Here is a 21,303-nt window from a genome sequence, read left to right as displayed (position 1 = left end):
CTACATCCTGCATGCCACAACTAAGGCCCGACGCAGCCAAATAAATAAATAAAATTAAAAAAAAAAAAGTGGTATGGTAGTTTTAAAATAGATCTACATATTCTTCAGTACGCCTCCCTTCCAATGGTGGAGCCTAATTCCCCTCCTCTTGACTGTGGGTTACATTTAGTGACTTGCTTCTATCATGTAGAATATAGCCAAGGAAGTAATGGTGTCTGACTTCCAAGACTAGGTCACAAAAGACATTTTGGACTCCTTGCACTCTCTCTCGGATTGCTCACCTTGAAGGAAGCCGGCTGTCATGTTCTGAGGGCACTAAAGAAGTCTTATGAAGAGGTCCCTAACTTGAGGAACTGAGACCTTCTACCAAGAGCTGGAGAGGAACTGAGGCTTCCTACTAACAGTCATATGAATAAGCCATTTGGGGAGTGGATTCTCTAGCCCCAGCTAAGCCACCTGAAACTCCTGATCCACAGAAACTGTGAAATGATGTTCATTGCTTTAAGCCGCTAAATTTTGTGGTGTTTTGTTATGCAGCAATAGATAACTAATATAGATCTAGGTAATGCAAATGGAGTGATACCAAATACCTAGAACCATGGGTGTGGCTTTGGAACTGGGAAGCTAGAAGGAAGATAGTTTGGTGATTTCTTACAAAACTAAACATACTTTTACTGTATGATTTAGCAATCACTCTCTTTGGTATTTACCCAAAGGAGTTGAAAACTCAGGCCCACACAAAAACTTGCACATGGATATTTATAGCAGGATTTTTAAATGGCAAAAAAGTGAAAAAACCTAACTGCTCTTCGGTAGGGTAATGATAAATTGTGAATTTATGGATAAATAATGGAAAACTATTACAACAGTTAAATGATAGAATCTTCATTTATCCAGAATCTAATGTTGAGTTATAGTCAGCAAAAGGATATGTACAATGATACTATATATGTAAAATTTTAAGATACTCATGATACTTTTATTACACACACACACATACATATACATGCACAAATATAGTAAAAAAAAAAAATAACTAAAGGAATAATAGGCATCAACTGCAAAATAGTAGTTAACCCTGAGAAAGGGAGAAAATGCCTGAGTGGGGCTTCAGTTATACTCTTAACATTCTATTTCTTTAAAACAAACCAAAAAAGGTAAAAATTAATATTGAATAAATCTAGGAGATGGATATGTTTCATTATTTTCTATATGTTTAAAAAATCACAGTTAAAATGGTAAAATGTTTCTAAAATTTTTAAAAAGAGGAAGATTCAAGTATCCTTAAAGTAAGTTGTGAAGTATCATAATTTATTCTTAGTTTTCATGTCATCCTTTTATACTTCCCCTCCTGTAACACTTTCCAGAATTAGGTTCCCACATCATCTTAATTTTCCTTTACCTCTTAGCCAAATTCCCTCTTAAAGCACTCCTGGATCTGATCTTACTATCTAAATAATAGGAATACTAGGCATACCAATATTGGATCTTGCTATAAGAATGGAACTAGAGGTGTTTTATATTTAAAAAAAAAAAAAAAAAGGGGCCATTGGCACTCCTGATTCTCAAGCCTTCAGATTTGGACTGAATTACACCACTGGCTTCCCCAGTTCTCCAGCTTGCAGACAGCTGATTGCAGGATTTCTCGGCCTCTATAATCTTCTGAACCAATTCCTATGATAAATCTCCTCATATACATAGGATATATGAGATATATATATCTCCTATTGGTTCTGTTTCTCTGGAGAACCCTAATACATGCTTAATACGTAGAGAAAAGAAAACCCAATCAGCTATATTCGCACCACACTATTTTCATATTGCATATTATACTTACAAAATTGTAAGTTGTAAGAAGCACCATTATTTTATGTATCTTAAAGAGAAACTTGCTGACATTTAAACTACAACACAATGCTTTCTTATTAGAATTTTAAAATGTGTATGTATTGAAAGAATTCTAAGTCTTTTGTCACAGATATTTAAAAATAAAATACCTGCTCTTGTACATGTTTGAGGAAGCGAAACAAATTGGTTAACATATTGCATAAGCTTCTTTGCATTCAAAATCAGACTCTTGTGAATCTCTTTGACTTGGCATCCTAGATGCCCGTGTTTTTCCACAGCACACTTGTGTCATTAAGAACCTTGGTGTTGCAGCATTTCTTGAGCTCTCCACTCAAAAGGGGACTTCTGAGGTGTTGGTATTATTGTTTCTTGATCTGGGTGCTGATAACCAGGGATGTATTCAACTTGTGAAAATTCACTGAGCTTAAGTACACTTAACGATACTTGCACTTTTCTTCATGTCTGTATTATACATCAATAAAGAACTGAAAATTTTAGAAAAATGTTCCACTGTTTTTTTTCTGGAATTTTCTTACCAGCTACTGACTCCCCTTCTGCAAGTTTTGATGCTGGTCCTTGCTTGATCTAAGCAAATGTCAACTTAAGATTTTCAGACCAAGTTCATGAATGTGCATGAATGTACAACTATGTCAAGACTGTCATTTGGCTGCAAAAATTTTAAGACACATCCCAATTTCATGAATTAAAGATGTGAAAAATGTTTGTCTTAAAATCACGTTACACTGATACTTTGCTTTTGAAAATAGTGGCATAGTATTTTTCACATTGCTGTAGTGTACATACCTTACTATTATTATTATTTTTTTGTCATTTCAAAACTGGCTTTAAATACTCATCAGGGCACCATGCAAAGGGACTGGGGTGAGAGCTTGTTACATATGAATGGGGGCTGGGGTGCCTGAGAGAGAAGGGACCCATCCATCAGGGCAGCTGGGGTGCCCCACCCCAAACCTGGGATAAGGCAACAGAGTAGAGGCCCTCTCTGGAGGGTCCCAGGACCAACTGGGAGCCAGACCTCCCTTTGAGGTAGATCATCAGGGACGGAACCGAGGAGGAGCTCCCATGGTGGCGGTGACAGGCAGTCACATCCTCAGTGGTATTGCTGATAGCTGGGGTAGCCTGGGGCCGGGGTACCCTCCTTAGGGGGCAGCTGGCTGGGGTCCTCCAGGAATGGGGGTGCAGTGCAGAACTGCTGCAACTGCTGCGATTGAGGAGGATGCCACCATCCTCGATGAGGGCCAACGGAATGCTTCCTGTCTTTGCCGAGCCCACCGTGGCCGATGGGCCACTGCAGGCAGCCAGCACAGCCCTGGTCAATGCTCCACCGGTGATGGAGTTCCAGGGATCTTCCTTGCCCCGCAGCCGCACCAGACCGCAGTCGATGGTGGAGAAGAGGCTCCACCGCACCGCGAAGCTACCTCCAATCCGAGGGGCTCGGATCCTCACAGCGTTGACACTGCCTCTCATTCGGTGCCGAATTCCGACAGGGGCATTGCGGAAGCCTTCAATGGCCTGGAAGACTCCACCGCCGATAACACCCGTAGTGAAGCCTCCACCGCAGGCATCCACAACTCACCATGGGCAAGTCTCCCAAGCGTACTCCTCCATGGCGCCCTATACCTTATTTTTAAAATGACTCTATCAAAGTGCTTAATGGCTGGATTTTCCATCCGAAGTTGCTTAACTAGTCCTATATTCTGATATATTTTCTTGCACCCATTTTTGCCGCTATAAATTATGTTGCAATGGATATTTCCCTACAATTAGCTTGTGGTAGACATTGCTGGCTGCCTACCCCAAATCTATTGAATGCCTCCCTCTCTTCATTGTGAACAGAAGACCAGTTCTGTCGGGCTTGTTACAGTCCATTTAAGCGGAGGGGGTCAACAATCCTGTTTCCTGCTTGCACGGCTTCCACTGTTGGTAGCGTAGCCATATAACCCAATTCTGGCTAATGAGACTTAAGGGAAGGCTGTTGCAGGGATCCTGGAAAAGCTTTTTGCTTTCCTAGTAAAAGGGATACATGTGACAACGCCCCTTCTTGTTGCCTTAAACTTAGAAGAAATGTCTATGAAGGTAAGGTATTATCATCTGCGTTGTACAGACGAGAAGACCTGGGCACAGAAATCTTGAGTAACTTGCCTGTGGTCACACAGCTGTCAGTCGGCATCCAGATCTTAGTGTGTGGATCCAACACACTAAGAATGACAAAGCAGAAGAGGAGCCCAAGATCTTGAAGGCATCACTGAGCAGCTGAACCCAGGCCAGCAACTGTCTACCTCCAGACTTATGAGAGATTCCAATTTGGTTAGACTATTTTATTTATTGGCTGTGTCAGGGCTTAGTTGCAGCACCTGGGATCTTCGTTGAGGCATGCGGGATCTTTCATTGCAGCGAGTGGACTCTTCGTTGTGGCACGCCGGCTTCTCTCTAGTTGTGGCCTGCAGGTTTTTCTCTAGTTGTGGCGTGCGGGTTCCTGGGCACGTGGACTCTGTAGTTTGCAGCACGAGGGCTCTCTAGTCGAGGCGCACGAGCTCAGGAGTTGTGGTGCAAGGGCTTAGCTGCCCCGCGGCATGTGGGAACCTAGTTCCCTGACCAGGGATCGAACCCTCGTCCCCTGCATTGGAAGGCGGATTCTTTACCACTGGACCGCCAGGGAAGCCCCAGACTATTTTTAGATATACTCTGTTACTTGCAGCAGAAACAGACCCAAACACATCTTTTGGGCTGCCATATTTTGAACCATTTTCTTTGATTAGACTCTCAAAGTGGGTTTGAGTCAAATATTATGACTATTTTTAAAGGCTCTTGGTACACAGCACTAATTATTTTCCCTAAGAATTGTACTAACTCAGCGCTCTCTTAGCACTGGGTATTGCTGACTAGAGTCAGAGGGTGTCAAACTAAGGATGACTAGCACCATCAATAAACCACTGGAAGAAGGAGACTATAACTCCTCTGGAGTATTTTCAAATCAATCCTTGCCTTGCTTTTAAGGTGCATTCCTCTTGTGATTTAAAAAAAAAAATTCATGAGTCTTAAGATACATTATTCCCCAGGCTCAAATAAGTTATTTTGTTTCTTACACAATAACACAAATAAAAACACAGGTACTGTAAAAGACTGAGAAAGCAAACTAGAAAGAAAAATAACCCTCACATGTGATCTCAATACCGAAGAAAATCACTTTACTATTTGGTGGCTTTCTTCTTGGGCTTTTATTATTCCCCATTTTCTTACAAGTGTAATTGGATTACACTATAAGTATTTTTATATTTTGTTCTTTTATAATAAGCATTTCCTATTGTAAATATTTTAATGGTTGCATAATATTCCATCATGTGGATAAATCACAGCTTATTCAACCATTTCTGGATTGACAAAACAACAAAAGCAGAATCTGCAGAAGGAAGTAAAATTACCACCTCAGGTATGCGCTATATACAAATATATGGTATTTAAATAGTACAGAATTAGCTATGCTCTCAGTTCTTCCTTGCATATCAAAGACTGTAATAGGGAAGGAAAAGGTCGTTTTCTTATAAAAGAGAAAAGGCTCCACGTCAGTGCTTTACCTTCCTATTCATATTCAAGATCTTTTTAAAATCTCATAAAATACATTCTAAAAATACGTAAGCAGTAGTCAATTTTTAGTTTCATTTTTATACAATGAAGGGATGCCACTTGATAGAACAGTTTAAAAATGTGTTTATCTAAAATAGTTTGAAGAACAGAATATTCTTTTTTTATTTATTTTTTATTTTTTAATTTTTTTTAGAACAGAATATTCTGATTAAACATTCTGGTTAATACTGAGTTGCCATGTAACACTATATAGATCATAAATTTTCAAAGAATTAGGATATGAGGTAATGAAAACAAAATTTATATTAATCATAAGCTTTAAAAAATTACACCAACTTTTAAACCCTTTCTTTCATGATTCAGGAATTTATCTCCTGCTGCTGCCCTGTTCATTGTAAGTATCAGCGTGTTAGCAAACAGGCATTTCACCTATGCCCCTACCCTGTGCTGTGCCTTTGTTATACTGTCATTTTGTAAGTCTGTTTCCTTCACTGGATTAAAAGTTTCTATATGGCAGGAACATTGTGTTTGCAACACACACAGCTTCTAGCAGAGTGCTTTGCACTCAGTGAGCATTCAACAGACTAGTTCCCCCTAAATGGATAAGGGGTAAAACAAGTATTTGTAGCAATGGCAATTGTTTCAAGTAAATTAAGCAAAAAAACAAGAAAAAAAAAAAACCTTAATAGATATCTAATCTTTGATGAGAAATTTACTGAATGCTTTCTTTGTGGCAAATACCACGCTAAGTGCTTATAAACGTTAGTTGTCAAAATTCTCAAAACAATCAATGAGGTAGGTGGTATTTTATTTATTTATTTTTATTTTTGGCTGCATTGGGTCTTCGTTGCTGTGCGCAGGCTTTCTCTAGTTGTGGTGAGCAGGGGCTAGTCTTCGTTGCGGTGCACGGGCTTCTCATTGTGGTGGCTTCTCTTGTTGCAGAGCACGGGCTCTAGGTGTGCAGGCTTCAGTAGTTGTGGCACACGGGCTCAGTAGTTGTGGTTCGCGGGCTCCAGAGCTCAGGCTCAGTAGTTGTGGTGCACGGGCTTAGTTGCTCCACGGCATGTGGGAACTTCCCGGACCAGGGCTCGAACCTGTGTCTCCTGCATTGGCAGGCGGATTCTTAACCACTGTGCCACCAGGGAAGCCCTAGGTGGTATTTTATTTACAGAGAGAAGACAGACAGGAGTTACATCAGGTATTCAAATATTTGCTGAGCACCTACCTACTGGGCACCGAACTAGCATCAAACAGCATAGTAGTCTCTCTGCCTTCTGTGGAGCTTATTTTCTAGTAGAACTTGCTAAGATCACATATATATCAGTATTCTAGATTTAACACATTACTTTATATATATTATGAGTTTGGACAATGTGAATTCATCCCTGAAATGGACCCATTCTAAGTGTTGACGAAAATTTGAGACTATAAAGCTGAAGTTCAAACCCTGGTGACTTCTTCAATGTAAAAGTCACCCTGAAGGTTACTCTGCCCTTGCTGGCAGCATCCTTGTGAGGATCTGACCTCCAAATTTAGAGTAAACAGAAAATATTCTCAAGAGAAGACTTATAAAATAATAAAAGGAACCTACTACGGGATTAAAGAAATAGAAGTTAAGGCTATAGCTTTTAAAGCCAGATACCTAGCTTCCGTATAAACCTCAGTTAAGAGTAGTAGAAGAACAGAAGTCAGAACACAGAATGGGCTGGACTCTCGGCAGTAAGTGAGGTGGGAAAGTCTAGGGGAAGGATGGAACTTCCAGGCATCACCGCAATTCACACAGCAAAGCTACAGACCCTCGGTGCTAGGCCATTTTGAATTTTATTTACTTCTCTCTGGAGCTAGACACATAAGGAGACACCCAGTTCAAAAATGCAAAGAGGGGGCTTCCCTGGTGGCGCAGTGGTTGAGAATCTGCCTGCTAATGCAGGGGACACGGGTTCGAGCCCTGGTCTGGGAAGATCCCACATGCCGCGGAGCAACTGGGCCCGTGAGCCACAACTACTGAGCCTGCGCGTCTGGAGCCTGTGCCCCGCAACGGGAGGGGCCGCGATAGTGAAAGGTCCGCGCAGCGCGATGAAGAGTGACCCCCCGCACCGCGATGAAGAGTGACCCCCGCTTGCCGCAACTAGAGAAAGCCCTCACACGAAACGAAGACCCAACACAGCCAAAAATAAATAAATAAATAAATAAAAGTAGCTATATAAAAAAAAAAAAGTGCTAAAAAAAAAATGCAAAGAGAGAAGAGAGGAGTTTCAGGTCTGAAACATTCAAACGTGCATCGGACACTTCCTGTGAAACACTGAAGTTGCTGGGGGTTGACTGAGGGCTCCTCTCACTAGGCCAGTGCAATTTAATCAGTAAAAAGCAAGGTCTTCATAACTAATCCCCAGTGGTATGGGGCATCTTAGGAAAAGTCACAAAGTTTCATTCAAATAAAACTGAAGTTGAACTGAGAAAGTGAACAGAAAATGCTGGAATAGGAGTAAGAAAGGTGGTTTTAGAAGCTGCTGAGTGGGCAGAAAATTGCCTTTTCCTCTAGCTTGAAGCAATTTTCCCAACTACCACGCTACCTAAGAAATCTGAGACAAAGGGCACCAAACTATTTCCAAACGCAACAACTTGCAAACAGCTGACCACAGCTCTCGTGTGGTGACCCCTGAAATCTACTCAAGCACACCTAGTGAAGGGAGACACACACACCACTCAGCACACAGAGTACCTATTTGACATTAGAAACCTTTTATTGAGTGAGACAAGGCAAACGGTGGGATGAAAATATTACAGGGTGAAGGAAGGCTGAGGAAACCAATCTAATTTCTTTTTCCTCTATGGAAGAATGAGCAGCCCAAATGATGAACTCAAGCCACTCCAAGATTACTATTTATACTTAAAGCAATGTAAAAAGCGAGGTTTTAACCAAAAAGCCTCTGTATCTGGCATTAAAAAAAAAAATTACATCTTTTGGATGGATGGACTAAAAAAGCTATACTGTCTACCCAAAATCTGTACAGCAGGGACCTGTTTTCAGCAGGTAAGCCTATTTACAAGTAAGATCCTCTTACTCTTGTAACATTGTCCTGTTTTAAGAGAATATATAACTCCCATCCCCTGCAGAGTTAGTCCATAAGGCCTCTGTGACCCCATAGAAGCATGAACCTATCTCTCCTAGAGAACTATTTATACAACACTGTAAATACACAGATACATACTTGCCCCTCGCCCCATCCTACAAATAGGCTATAAATTTAGAGTGAGGAGTTGTGGCTCATTCAATTTTATATCTTCAGTGACAATTAATAGGCGCTCTCTCTCTCTCTATATATAATTATTATTTTTTTGCATGAACACTAAATGAAAATGATTTTACAACACCACTACTGTTTACATTTCAAACATTCCCACCCCTACCCATCTCTAAAATAAGAACACCAGAAGCTACCAAGTTTACTGTGGTTTTCACAATATAGTGCTTTTGGACTTTTTAATGTAAACATTCTTAATGTACTAGTTTTCAGAGTAATGACACGAATTTAGCATTCTCCCTGGAATGGAAAACTTGCTTGGAAGTTACTTCATTCTTTTTCTCTTTTTCAAGAGAGCATCTCGTAACGCCAGCTGGAAGATTAAAAAAAAAAAATAGTAAATATGATCTACAGAAAAAGACCACAGGACCAATGTTCACAGTGAACCTATGAACATCCTTATAAAGTCTTACAGTTCCCAAAAGAAAATAACAGAATATTAAATAAAAGATTATTAAGAATAAACCCAAATTATACAAAGAAGACAGCCAAGGTCAATGTATACATCTTAAGTGTGTGATGGATATTATTCCATTAATTCCCAAGCACCCACCACTCTCTGAGTCCTAGAAACTTTAAAGCATTTTTTGGGGTGGAAGTTGCCTGGCTCTAATCAAGCTTTTTGAATTTTGTGACTTTAAGTTATTGACTCTTTGCCTTTAGCTCAGATCTGGGTCTTGGTGTGTCTTTGTAGATATGCAGAGTAAGTGGGACGCTTATGGTAGAAAAAAAAAACCAACCAGTTCATTTTAACCTAATTTGCATGGCTAAGAAGGCATTTCTCAGATTCAGCTATCTATGTCTTATTTTCTCATTTGTAAAGTCAGTTTAATCACAGTATCTGTTCATATTGTTCACATGAACTAGCACATATCCAGTGAACTGACTTCCTCTTACAAAATTACTTTAATCTTTGAGAGAAGTATTTTATACTGAAAGAGGTACTGATAGGAACAAAGCAAGGCTTCTCTATCATGCCAAAAAAAAGCATGCTAAAAAATAGAGGAAGTAGGGGGTGGGGGAACACCCCTTGATAAAATGTAGCAAGGTCACAAAAACCTCAATAGGAAGCAAGGCCTGCCAACTGGATGATCATTATTTCCTGGACCCAAAAATCTTATAAAGGGCAGGGGAAGGATAAACTAATGAATTTAATCAATTCAACCATGCATTTAAACTGAATTGGCAAAATTCAGACTATTTAACGGCACCTTTCCTTTCACCTAAACTTTCAACAAATTCTAATCAAAACTACTGCCACTTTATCACTTACATAACATTGTTGAAGAGTTTAGAACTAGAAAGATTAAATAAACAGAGTCAGTCATATTGACTTGGTTCCCACACCGACGGAGCCCTGCCCTGGAGGGCTGGCTGGCGCACTGAGGCCTGGCAGGCTCATCCCGGCTTGCAATTTAGGAACCCTGGCTCAGAATGTGGCACTATTTTACCCGTGACCTGACTTCCTAGAGATTCTTCCTAGTACATTCAGATATACACTCTGGTACACTGGCAGTAGAGGAGGATATAAAAACATAAATTTGTTTTACTACAATGAATTATGAAATAAGCAAGCCAACAGGGCAGCACAGGACTACCCATCAAAGACTGAAAATGGATAAAACGCAATTAAAAAAGGTCTGTAAACATAATGGCTTTGCAAAAGGGTACACAGAGAAAGGATCATGCCAGCAACAGAACTGTTTAGTTTGTACTGCTTTCCTGAAACTGTTACTGAGATATTACCACACATAATTGTTGCTTTTTGGAAAAAAGTACCATATAATAAACACTCAAAAATTATTATTCAGTTTATTTTGATGTATTTCACAGATGCAACGTCAAGAGAATTTTAGCATAGGAATGGACCTCAGAGCTCATCTAGTTTAAACTCCTTTATTTACAGAGGAGGAAAATGGCCTCCCTTTGGTCACACAGCTGAATCTCAACAAAGTCAGGTCTAGGATTTACAAGCCCTGACCGCTTTCCACCTCTCCATGCTCTCCAATAATGCACCCCATTAATCCTAAGACACACATAATACAAGGTTTTAGAAGGCACAACTCCACTCAAATGTAGAGAAGTCTTAGAACAACAATACCACTCTATCCAGTCAAGCTTCAAGTTGAACTCACCTGCTTTTCTCGGAAGGAACGCTTATTTTTTGACCGGACGTTATGACTATACCGCATCATCATGAAGTTCTTCTGTTTTTTCTTCTCCTTATTCGTGGAACTGGAAAATGGATTCATTTTGGTTTTCCTCCTCACGAATTCTTTTCGGTCTGTTTTTCCAGCCTATCAGCACACACACACAAAGATACCACTGCAGGAGTTATCTCACCAACATACAAGTCTCCTCTGTGCCAGCTCCACTGGATGCCAAGGACACTAAGGTGGAGGGAACACGCAGTCACTGCTCCCCAGAGACTCAGTTCAGGCCAGGGGAAGAGATGACCATGATGTACTGTAATGGGGCAGGGGAGCTCAGTGGAAGAAAAGGTTTCTTAGAGGCCAGAGAAGCCTCTGAGAAAGGGAGACCCTATGAGCTGTTTCTCGCAGGATGAAGGCCTTCCTGGTGAGGAAAGGAGGGAAGGGTAGAGCATTTCAGGTAGGAATAGTATATGCAAAGGTGCGGTGGAGAAAAGAACATGGGTTTTCAAACTTATCCAAACAAGTGTCAGTACAAATGGAATAGAGGGTAATGCGGAGCCCATTTGGAATGGCGTCTGAAACAAGTCAAGGTAGAGAAAATGAAGCTGGAAAGGTAGGCAGGCTGCAGTCACAAACAGCCATAGGACTTGCCTGAGGCAGCTCTAACTGTCTCTGGCTTTTCTTTAATGACTGTAAACATTCCCCTGCTTTTCTCGTAGCTCTGGTAAATGTACTGAGCCTCCCTGAGACCGTGAACATATAACGGTGCCTTTCTGTGCTCTACAGCTTGTCTTAGACGGTGGTTACGTATGTGGCTATCAAGTTGTTAGAACTCATCTAACTGAACACCTCTTATCTGTGCCTTTTATTCTATGTTAATTATACTTTTATTTAAAACATTAAAATAAAATACTGCAGGGACTTCCCTGGTGGTGCAGTGGTTAAGAATCCGCCTGCCAATGCAGGGGACACGGGTTCAATCCCTGGTCCGGGAAGATCCCACATGCCGCGGAGCAACTAAGCCTGTGTGCCACAACTACTGAGCCCACGTGCCGCAACTGCTAAAGCCCACGCACCTAGAGCCCGTGCTCTGCAACAAGAGAAGCCACCGCAATGAGAAGCCCGCGCATCACAACGCAGAGTAGCCCCCGCTCGCCGCAACTAGAAAGCCCGCGCGCAGCAACGAAGACCCAATGCAGCCAAAAAAAACCTGCAGTTCTGTGCCTATACAAGTTCTGAGTCATATTTCTGTGTAAACAACTTTCTGTTGTTTAAACAACTAGGCAATGACATGCCCCACTCACCATTGCAGTTGCTAGTCTTGTCTCCTTGTCAGACTTTGGCTTTTTATGAAGGCGTTCAATGTCCCGAAGAGAAAGTAACTCACCCCTGGGGTGAAGGAAAAAATGTAATATGTAACAAGGATGGAATTCCTTTTCCTAATACTTTCATAATCATGTGAGCTGACTGAAGACCTGGTGTACACGCTGTCTTACCTGGGCTCCTCATCACTGTCTATTTCGATGTATTTCCTCTTTTGGGCTTTCCCAGGGGCAGCGTCTAGTTCTTTCCTCATTTGGGCCATTCGGATTTTCTGGAAGTCTTCCTGACTTAACACTCGGCTAGTGCTGACGGCCGCGGCTTTGGCTTTCCGCTCCTCCAAGGGCATGCTGTTCAGCTTCTCAGACTTGAAAGGACACAACACAGGCTTAAACGGCTATTAGCTCCAGTGAGGGCGTAGCCCCTCAACACTGAGAAAAGGACATTTTAGGACTTACGATTTCTTTCTGTTCTTCATCGGAAGAATGGTGCACGTCAACCCATTCGCCATCGGAAACTGCCTCGTCACTGAGACTGGTGTTTTCCCACTCATCTGTGTGAAAAAGAGCACACCATTAGCACCCGCTTTATGTTGAGTGTTCATGGTACATTGAGATAAATCAAGCAAAAGAAAACTTAGGTAATGAATCTCAAATAGATGCTCACCAAGAATTGAGCAATATTATTGTTAAATAAACCACATCAATTTAATTAAGTCAAGGAAGGAATGGAGAATAAGCACTGATCAATTATCCACCATGAGCCAAAACTTTACAATCTTTCTCTAACCCTCGTGACTCAACAAAAGAGGAACAGACTCCGGAGTTAAGTAACCTGCCCCAGGCCACGCTGCTAGAAATGCAGCCTACACTGAAATTAAGAAAATCATGTATGACTCTGGAGCCCACATTCTTTCCACCAAACTAGCCATGTCCATCAGAACTGTACTTGTACATTTACAGTGGCCACATACAAGTTATTTAACTTGTCTAAGCACATTTACACGTTTGAGAAATTAGTTAGAAACAAGTCATTCAGAGAACCAAGGTAGACAATTTTGGTTGTGTAAGAACCTTGTAGACCCCTCAGTAAAGAGGTATCAGAGTTCCTAAGGGAGCCACCACAGTAAGCTTTCAAAATGAAGGATACCTGCAGTCTCTCAGCAGATGCCCACGTTCTGTAAGACAGTGTCCCAGCTCTTAGGCATGGCCTACACAGCCACTCACGTGAGGCCCCACCTCTACCTCTAGTCTCGTCGCTTTCTGTGCATCACATTGTATCCTACATTCTCATAGTTTCCTAAACCCTTCAGTACTTTGCTCACAGTTTGCCTGGAAAGTCTCCACTATACTACCACTGCTCACTAATCATTCAAAATACGGCTCATGGGTCACCATTTCCTTGAAGCCTTTGCTGAACCTCTGAGGTGGACCTGACCTCTCTCTAGCCCTTATACCCCACTCCAATCATAAATCCTGTTAATGATTTATTAGCTGTTTATGAAAGACCCTCAAGGATAAGAACCATATCATTCATCTTTGCTTTGACAGTGGCTGGCTCATAGCTAATGCTTACGAAAGTTTTGTTGAAATAATGAAGGAATGAAGAGGAAGAAGACAGGACCCTAGCAACCAATGCAGTAAATGCTAACCCTGGAAATGAGAATGGAGTTCCTCAAGCATTCTTCGACCAGTTCAACAAGCATTCTCCTTCAACAGGAGGATTGCTATAGACTAATCTTCATTATTTTATCTAGGCAACAAAAGAAACCCATTATCTTTCCCAAGTGTCAAACAGCATGCCCTTGATAAGTGGCAGCCAGTCTGAAGGACATGAAAAGGCATTTCCAACACCAGAATGTAAATTCTCTCAGAGCAGGACCATGCCCATTTGACCTTCAGTGCCCATAACAGGGTGCGTCACACAGTCATTACTCAGGAAACTTCTGCTAAATGAATGTCCAAACAGTATAAAGATTTCAAGATCAATACAGATATAGTAGGAGTGATTTTGTCCTGACTAATGGTGAAACAAAAATGAACCTTCATCATCTTCAGCATTTTTTTCTTCTTTTTCAACTTCCAGAACTTCTGCTCCTGGAATGTAATCTTTAGTATCTAGTTCTCCATATTCTTGCACTCTTGCTTCTGTGGAGGCCTCTGTAGGCTTACCCTAAAGGAAAGGAACCAGTTTTTAATGAGGTGCTTAAACTGCAAAACATTATTCATGAAAAGGATTCTCTAGGATTATGAATTGAGAGGGAGAATCACAAAAAACGGAAGCAATCGAATGACAAGAACAGTCCACCAATGTCTTGGGTCAAAGTAAATCCCCCAGCCAGAACTTTGCCCACTGTTTTCTTGCTTTCTTCTGATCCACCTCAGGAAACTTCAATTAAGTCTTGAGAGCTCTCCTTCTGTTACATACATGCATCTTTCTTTGTCCCAACTTGAAAGAGGTAGTATCTGGTTAGGGAACAGCCTGTTCAATACTGGCATCAGTTACTGACTTCCAGCAGTCTAACAGGTCTATAAGAGTCATCCATCATCAAAGAGCATATACCAACTATAAAACAGTTAAGCCACAGTATTCAATCAATTTTATTCTGAGCTTAAAGAATAAAACTACATGTATCACCAATACTCCTAATGGAAGCATCAGAAATACTCAAACTCAAATTGTAGGAAATTACCCTCACTTTCTGGGACCAAATCCTTGATCAACATATGTATGCTTCACCTACCCGGAATTTCTTTTGTAACATCTGAGGGTTCAGTGTTCGGAAGAGCTGAATCAAAGTTCTAGCAGACATCATCACATCTGGAAAATAATACCTTTAATTAGAAACTTCAGAGCAAAGAGTCTACTGAGGCAAAAATGAGTTACTCTGTGCTCTTTGATCTACCGAGAATAACACACCACTTACTCTTATCTCTGTGTGTTTTATACTGAGCCAGGTCTTGGAGAAGTTCTTCAGTCATGGCTAGAGGACATCGAGCTGTTATCTCTTTTATAGCATTGATTCTAAAAAAAGGAAAAAAATAAATTAAAAACAAACAAACAAACAAAAAAAACCCCCAGCAGTTTCATGTGGTTCAACCTACGAATATTTTCTAAAAAGACTAAATCAAAAGGAATGTAAGTTGGGTTTTATAGGTCTTAGGTCTCTAAAACTGCAGCATGGTAGAGTGTGAGGGTGGGGAGCCTCAGAGGGCTTTGATTCCAGACAGTTTACTGCCATTTCCTCTACTAGAAGAATAAGAAACAGTGTAATCTGTGTAAAATACAGGCATACCTCAGAGATATTGCAGGTTTGGTTCCAGACCACTGCAATAAAGTGAGTCACACATATTTTTTGGTTTCCTAGTACATACAAAAGTTATGTTTAACTATACTGTAGTCTATTAAGTGTACAATAGCATTATGTCTTAAAAAGTACATACCTTAATTAAAAAAATACTTTATTGCTAAAAATGTAACCTTCATCTGAGCCTTCAGGGAGGCATAATCTTTTTGCTGGTGGAGAGTTTGAAATATTGTGAGAATTACCAAAATGTTACACAGAGGCATGAAGTGAGCCAATGCTGCTGCAAAAATGTCACCGACAGACTTGCTCCACACAAAGTTGTCACAAACCTTTAATGTATAAAAAAACGCAGTATCTGTGAAGAGCAATATAGCAAAGGGCAATAAAAGGAAGTGTGCCTGTATATGACAGCAGCATTTATTCCCCAACTCTAGGGGAGATAGTACTAGGTCAAATAAGGAAAAGTTAAAGGTCTTTCGGGCTGTTATCCCAGCAGTATTTTCCAAGGGAGATGAAAAGCAGCGTTCAGCGTACTGCTTAGTCATCGGGACCGATCAGTCGTCCTTAAATTATTGCTCACACTTATTAAGTGCTTTTGAATTAATCAAAAGGGCCACTGAACCGCCTTGGGATTAAAAAATGATTCCATAACGAACCATTTGTTCTAGGGAAGACAAGAATTCAGGGTAGAAGACAGAAGAAAAACATTTAGATTGCCACACAAGCATTCATTTGAAAGAGGGAAAGCTAGTTAAAAACCAAAATGTTGGGCTTCCCTGGTGGTGCAGTGGTTGAGAGTCTGCTTGCCAATGCAGGGGACACGGGTTCGAGCCCTGGTCTGGGAAGATCCCACATGCCACGGAGCAACTAGGCCCGTGAGCCACAACTACTGAGCCTGCGCATCTGGAGCCTGTGCTCCGCAACAAGAGAGGCCGCGATGGTGAGAGGCCCGCGCACCGCGATGAAGAGTGGCCCCCGCTTGCCGCAACTGGAGAAAAGCCCTCGCACAGAAACGAAGACCCAACACAGCCATAAATAAATAAATTTAAAAAAAAAACAAACAAAAACCAAAATGTTGATTAGAAGGGCAAATATCTTTTCTCTGGCTCAAAATTCTGACCAATAAATTAAAAATACCAAGCCTGCTGAGAAGACTGAAGTGTACTTAAACTGTTTTTGCAGAGAGCACATTATAGCTGAAATTTTACATCTTGGTAATGGAAAGCAAACCCAGTGCGTTACAACCATACCCACTGCCTACAGCCACATTCTACATACCCTACTGTCATGACCTCTCCAGAGTTCTTGTCGGTAACAAAATTGTTGGCCACAGTCATGAGCAATGACTGCGTGATCTGAACAGGAGGGAGAGAAAGGATATGAGTGCTGGTAAAACGTCTACACCTACTCAAACGCTTGACGATGAAGGGACCATAAACTATTACAGTGGAAAAACAGCCCTCCACCTTCCGTTTGGGAGTTGGAAGGATCAAGACTGAGGAAGACTGAGAGAAAAATATTCCACTTTGGGTTTCAGCCTTCTTCCTAGCTATCCTCAGATTAAATTTGGCTCGCCTTTAATATTAGTTTTCAACATGGATTAAAAATTGCTTTGACCCAGGATCATCCAACACTATTTTAATCAAACAAAGAAATGATCAGTTTTGAATAATCATCACTATAAATTCACTGATATTCTTGCCCTCCCCAGCATAAAATTTGGCAATTAAACAAAACCAGAATTCTCAACAACTTGTCCAAAATAAACTTTACTTTCTACAGTAAAATGTTTTTACTTCTATGAGTAAACTTCTATGGCTATCTCCTTAAGAGCTAGTGTCTCTTCTACTCAGTTTAAAAAAGGCAGGGAGGACAGTAATCCCTGTGGGAAAAGCCACCATGACATACTTAGTGGCAGGGCTACGTATGCACTAGATCCTGACAGAAGTAAAGTTTAAGAGTTCTCACCTCTGGGGGTACTAAGTGATGAGATGCCTGTGCAGCAAACAGAAGGATCTTCGTTACTTCTAAAAACATCAGAGATCGGAAAGGCCACGGTCAGTTTATTGCCCTGCGCTCAGGACCACAGCAAACACGGCCAGCACACGCTGGCCGTAATGCTACTGCTGCTTAACTCTGCCCCAACACCCAACCCCCGACATCTGCATAGCTCACTGCCTCGCTTCCTTCTGGTCCTGCTTAACTGCTGCCTTATCAAGATGATTTCCTGACCACATAATCTAGACAGAACCCACCCCAGCACTCCCTACTGTCCTCACCTGCTTCCTTTTTCCTCAAAATACTTACCGTCACCTGGACATATTACACACAGCACTCTGTAGATCTCCCTCTAGAATGTAAGCTCTATGACGGTGAGGATGTTACTTTGTGTTCACTGGTGTCTAATGCAGCGCTCAGACTAGAAATCACTCAATCAATGAATAAATACAAACACATATACACACACACTCTCCCTTTAAAGGGGCAGTATGGATAAAGAACAAGGCCTCTGGCAAAAAACAAAGAAGTGAGGTGAAGCCTAATCAGCCATTATTTGCTGAGTGATCTTGGTCTTTTTTTTTTCTTTCTACACCTCTCAGGATTGAAGTGAGGATTAAATGAGATGACTGTATGTAAAGCACTTAGCACAGTGCTTGGCTCATGCTGAATGTTCAATAAATGTTCATTTCTTTCCTACCTTGGTTCAAGTTCAAAGGCAAAAACAACCATCTCTTCCTTCCTGCTTTCATGTTGCTTTTAATTAAGAATATAAATGAGGGCAATGAAAGCAGTAAGTTAAACCCTGGTATCTATAATCAAGTTACAATAAATAGTCAAAATTCTTTTTTAGAATTTTTCCCATGAGTATTTATAGTATTACAAAAAGACTTGCTTTGAGAAACCAACATTTTGTTTCGGTGTTTTTTCCCCCCTCAAATAATTATTTCTTAAAGTTGATGAGCAGAACAATTACCTCATGGCAGAATCTGGAAAGAAAACATACAGGTTTCTCTCCTTGTCTCTGAAGCAGAACACACTTCACTCCTAACTCTTGTCTTTAGTATTAATTCCAGAACAAAAGACTCTGGATGGTTAACCCCAAGGCCACCAAAGGAACACGGCAAGTGGAAGCCTTACCTCTTTGGTGGGGCTGCAGAAACCTCTGCACAAAGGGGTAGAAGTTGAAGAGAAAAAGCTGTGGAAAGAAGAATGCACTGACTTTAATATATATCTAGCTGAGCTGTGGAGTTTCATTTCTCCATGATGCAATTATATCATCAAGTTCAACTAACTGGGAATCATTTTTTTACTGTCTTTTTTTCTCAACAAGCATTCATGCTCCAGGATGATTCAATGTGCTGTATTAACCAAAGAAAGGAAGGCCTTGTTGCTATCCTGTTATGTCAAGGAAGAAGAAAGTGTACACAGAATAAACCAGGGGGTGAAAAGGCAGTCAAAAAGCAACTTTCTTCTACTTTTAAATTGGTGTGGATGCAGAACCAATTTCTTAGTCTTCAAAGATAATAGTAACTCAAATCTGAATAGCGCCTCGTGTAATCTGATCACCAAGAAACCCACAGTCTAGTTTTGTTACGGGATACCAGTCCAACCACACTGGAGGAATTACTCTGAGCTCCATATTTTAGACAGAAAACACTAACACTCTGGAGTCTATCTAGATAAAGGAGACAAGGATCCAGTTATTAAAGCAATTGTAATCTTTAACTTCAAGAAGAGAAACTTTGGAGATGGCCTAGTCTTTTTCAAAGTTCATCATATGAGAATAAATTTTTTTCTATTTTAGCCGCAGAGCAAAACCAGGACCAGAGAAGTAAAAGGGAAGACTTGGGTTCAGTACAGAGATGGGTGTTCAATTGTAACCAGTTGTGAAACTCCAGTATCATTTCCGTCAAACCATGCTCGAATTAAGAATCACTTTTGCTTTTCCACTGAGCTCAAATTCAGATGTGACTTGAAATTACTGCACAAATGTAACAAGAATTGACCTGGTAATCCTGCTTTAGAACTGCAGCCCATGTAGAAAAAGCAATTTATTCACTAAAATGTTAAGGTTTTCTTAGAGAAATGGAATAAGTGCATTTATTCATTTTTAACTTGATATATGTCTATAATGTTTGATTTTCAATAAAGGAGGCTGTTTTACTTCTTGTGTTTTTTTTTTTTTTTTTTAAGAAAGCAACACATTCAGTGACGATCAGAACAGCACTAGTTATAAGAGCAAAACTATAGGGAACAACCTCAATGGTCATTTCTTCATGGGCTGAATTTCTGGGAATCCCTCCTTTTCTACAATGGCAGTTAGTCTGAGTATGTGTGAGGTTTCCATATGTATACACAATATATATACATTATACCACCAAGGAGCTCTTGCAATCTAATTTAATATAAAGTGAATGGCCAGAGAATTCAGCTTTGCAAACATGATCCTCCTGCTAGAGTGGGCTAGAAGTCAGGAAAGCTATGAAGGGGTAAACTGTGAAATGTAATAACAGTTGATAAAAATATGTGGGCTATGTTGGCTCAGGAAAATGTATAAGTGAAACATAGATAAAATAAAAGTAGAAAAACAGAACAAAAATAGTCTGTCCATAAACTAAATACATGTACAATTCAACATCCATACTTACTGATAAGAAAACAAAGCGACAAAAACAGCTATTTTCAGAGTGAAAGACTTTATCCCTTTGTAAACTGTATGGGTTTAAATGGTTTGGGAGGATAAAATTAAGCCACTGCTCTACCTTAGTGTCCTTTTACCAAGAAAAATTCTACTTCTAACACTCATCAAGAGAAACATAATGTAATTCCAACCTCGTGAATTCCCACCAATCTGGAGATGAGGTTCATGAGCATCATCTTCACTTCAAACCTCTCCTTAGAGCTCTCGAGCTGCTTCAGTAGTTTCTCTGCAAAATCTGAAAGGAGAATATCAGAGAAGTATACTGTGGGCCCATGGTCTATACAACATCATCTAACAGGTGTAGAGAAAAGCAGTAGTTTGATCACTGACTCTGGTATGGCTGTGCCTGAAATCACTCTGCAGAACCAGGATGGTAAAAACAGCGGCATGACAGAAGGTGAAAAGACTCACACACAGGCAAATATACCTTCAGTGGTGCCCAAAGTTAAGTCTTAAGGATTTCCAAGATTTTTAGCATCAACATCTTGAGTTACCGTTGACAGATGCTCCACTTATAGTTCTCTGGGGCCCTGCTTCTCAAAGTGTGGTCTGCAGACCAGCAGCAGCTGTCCACCTAATAGCTTGTTAGAAGTACTGAACTGCAGGCCCCACCCCCAGACCTACTGAATCAGACAGAATCTGTACTTTAATAGGATCCCAAGGTGATCAGTATGTGCCTTAAAGTCTGAGAAACACTGACCTAGAGGAAGGGTCAGCAAACTAAAACTAAAATACAGAGAGCATTTAAAAGCCCCACTGCCCAGCCATACCCCGTATCAACTAATCGGTCTCTGGGAATAACAGGACCCAAGTACCAGTATAGTTTTATAAATTCCCCAAGTGATTCCAATGTGCACTCTAGTTTGAGAACTAGTGTTCTAGAACAGGGTTTCCCAAACTTTTGGTTTCCACATACCAGTTAAAAAAAAAGGGACTAATAAAAGATTGTCAATTTTTCATTTGGTCAAGTACAATGTCTTACAGTACAAGTACTGTGTTATTAAAGACATGAATTGCAAAGAGAGCTGTTCCTCCATATTTTTCTTATTTTGCTGTGGATTG

The 21,303-nt window shown here is 40.6% G+C and overlaps 1 protein-coding gene and 1 pseudogene across 2 annotated transcripts in view; both read right to left on the bottom strand.

Annotated features, from left to right (window-relative positions):
* Positions 1–2,959: 2,959 nt before the first annotated feature.
* LOC102999839 (mitochondrial import inner membrane translocase subunit Tim17-B-like) lies at positions 2,960–3,477 on the bottom strand (annotated as a pseudogene).
* A 4,696-nt stretch (positions 3,478–8,173) lies between these two features.
* SDAD1 (SDA1 domain containing 1) overlaps positions 8,174–21,303 on the bottom strand; it is a 29,459-nt gene continuing 16,329 nt past the window's right edge. For both annotated transcript variants that reach the window (XM_057547247.1, XM_007165559.3), the window contains exons 11-22: positions 20,373–20,476; positions 18,678–18,735; positions 17,508–17,566; positions 16,818–16,894; positions 15,159–15,256; positions 14,976–15,052; positions 14,275–14,404; positions 12,691–12,785; positions 12,409–12,599; positions 12,217–12,301; positions 10,895–11,056; positions 8,174–9,072 (exon numbers count right to left, since the gene is read on the bottom strand). In XM_057547247.1, the coding sequence (XP_057403230.1) occupies positions 9,025–9,072; positions 10,895–11,056; positions 12,217–12,301; positions 12,409–12,599; positions 12,691–12,785; positions 14,275–14,404; positions 14,976–15,052; positions 15,159–15,256; positions 16,818–16,894; positions 17,508–17,566; positions 18,678–18,735; positions 20,373–20,476 (1,184 nt within the window). In that variant the 3' untranslated portion in view covers positions 8,174–9,024. The remainder of the gene's footprint in view (positions 9,073–10,894; positions 11,057–12,216; positions 12,302–12,408; positions 12,600–12,690; positions 12,786–14,274; positions 14,405–14,975; positions 15,053–15,158; positions 15,257–16,817; positions 16,895–17,507; positions 17,567–18,677; positions 18,736–20,372; positions 20,477–21,303) is intronic.

Source organism: Balaenoptera acutorostrata, chromosome 5, assembly GCF_949987535.1.
Source record: "Balaenoptera acutorostrata chromosome 5, mBalAcu1.1, whole genome shotgun sequence".
Classification (NCBI taxonomy): Eukaryota; Metazoa; Chordata; class Mammalia; order Artiodactyla; family Balaenopteridae; genus Balaenoptera; species Balaenoptera acutorostrata.
The sequence above is the reverse complement of the archived record's forward strand: the minus strand, read 5'-3'. Positions and strand labels throughout refer to the sequence as shown.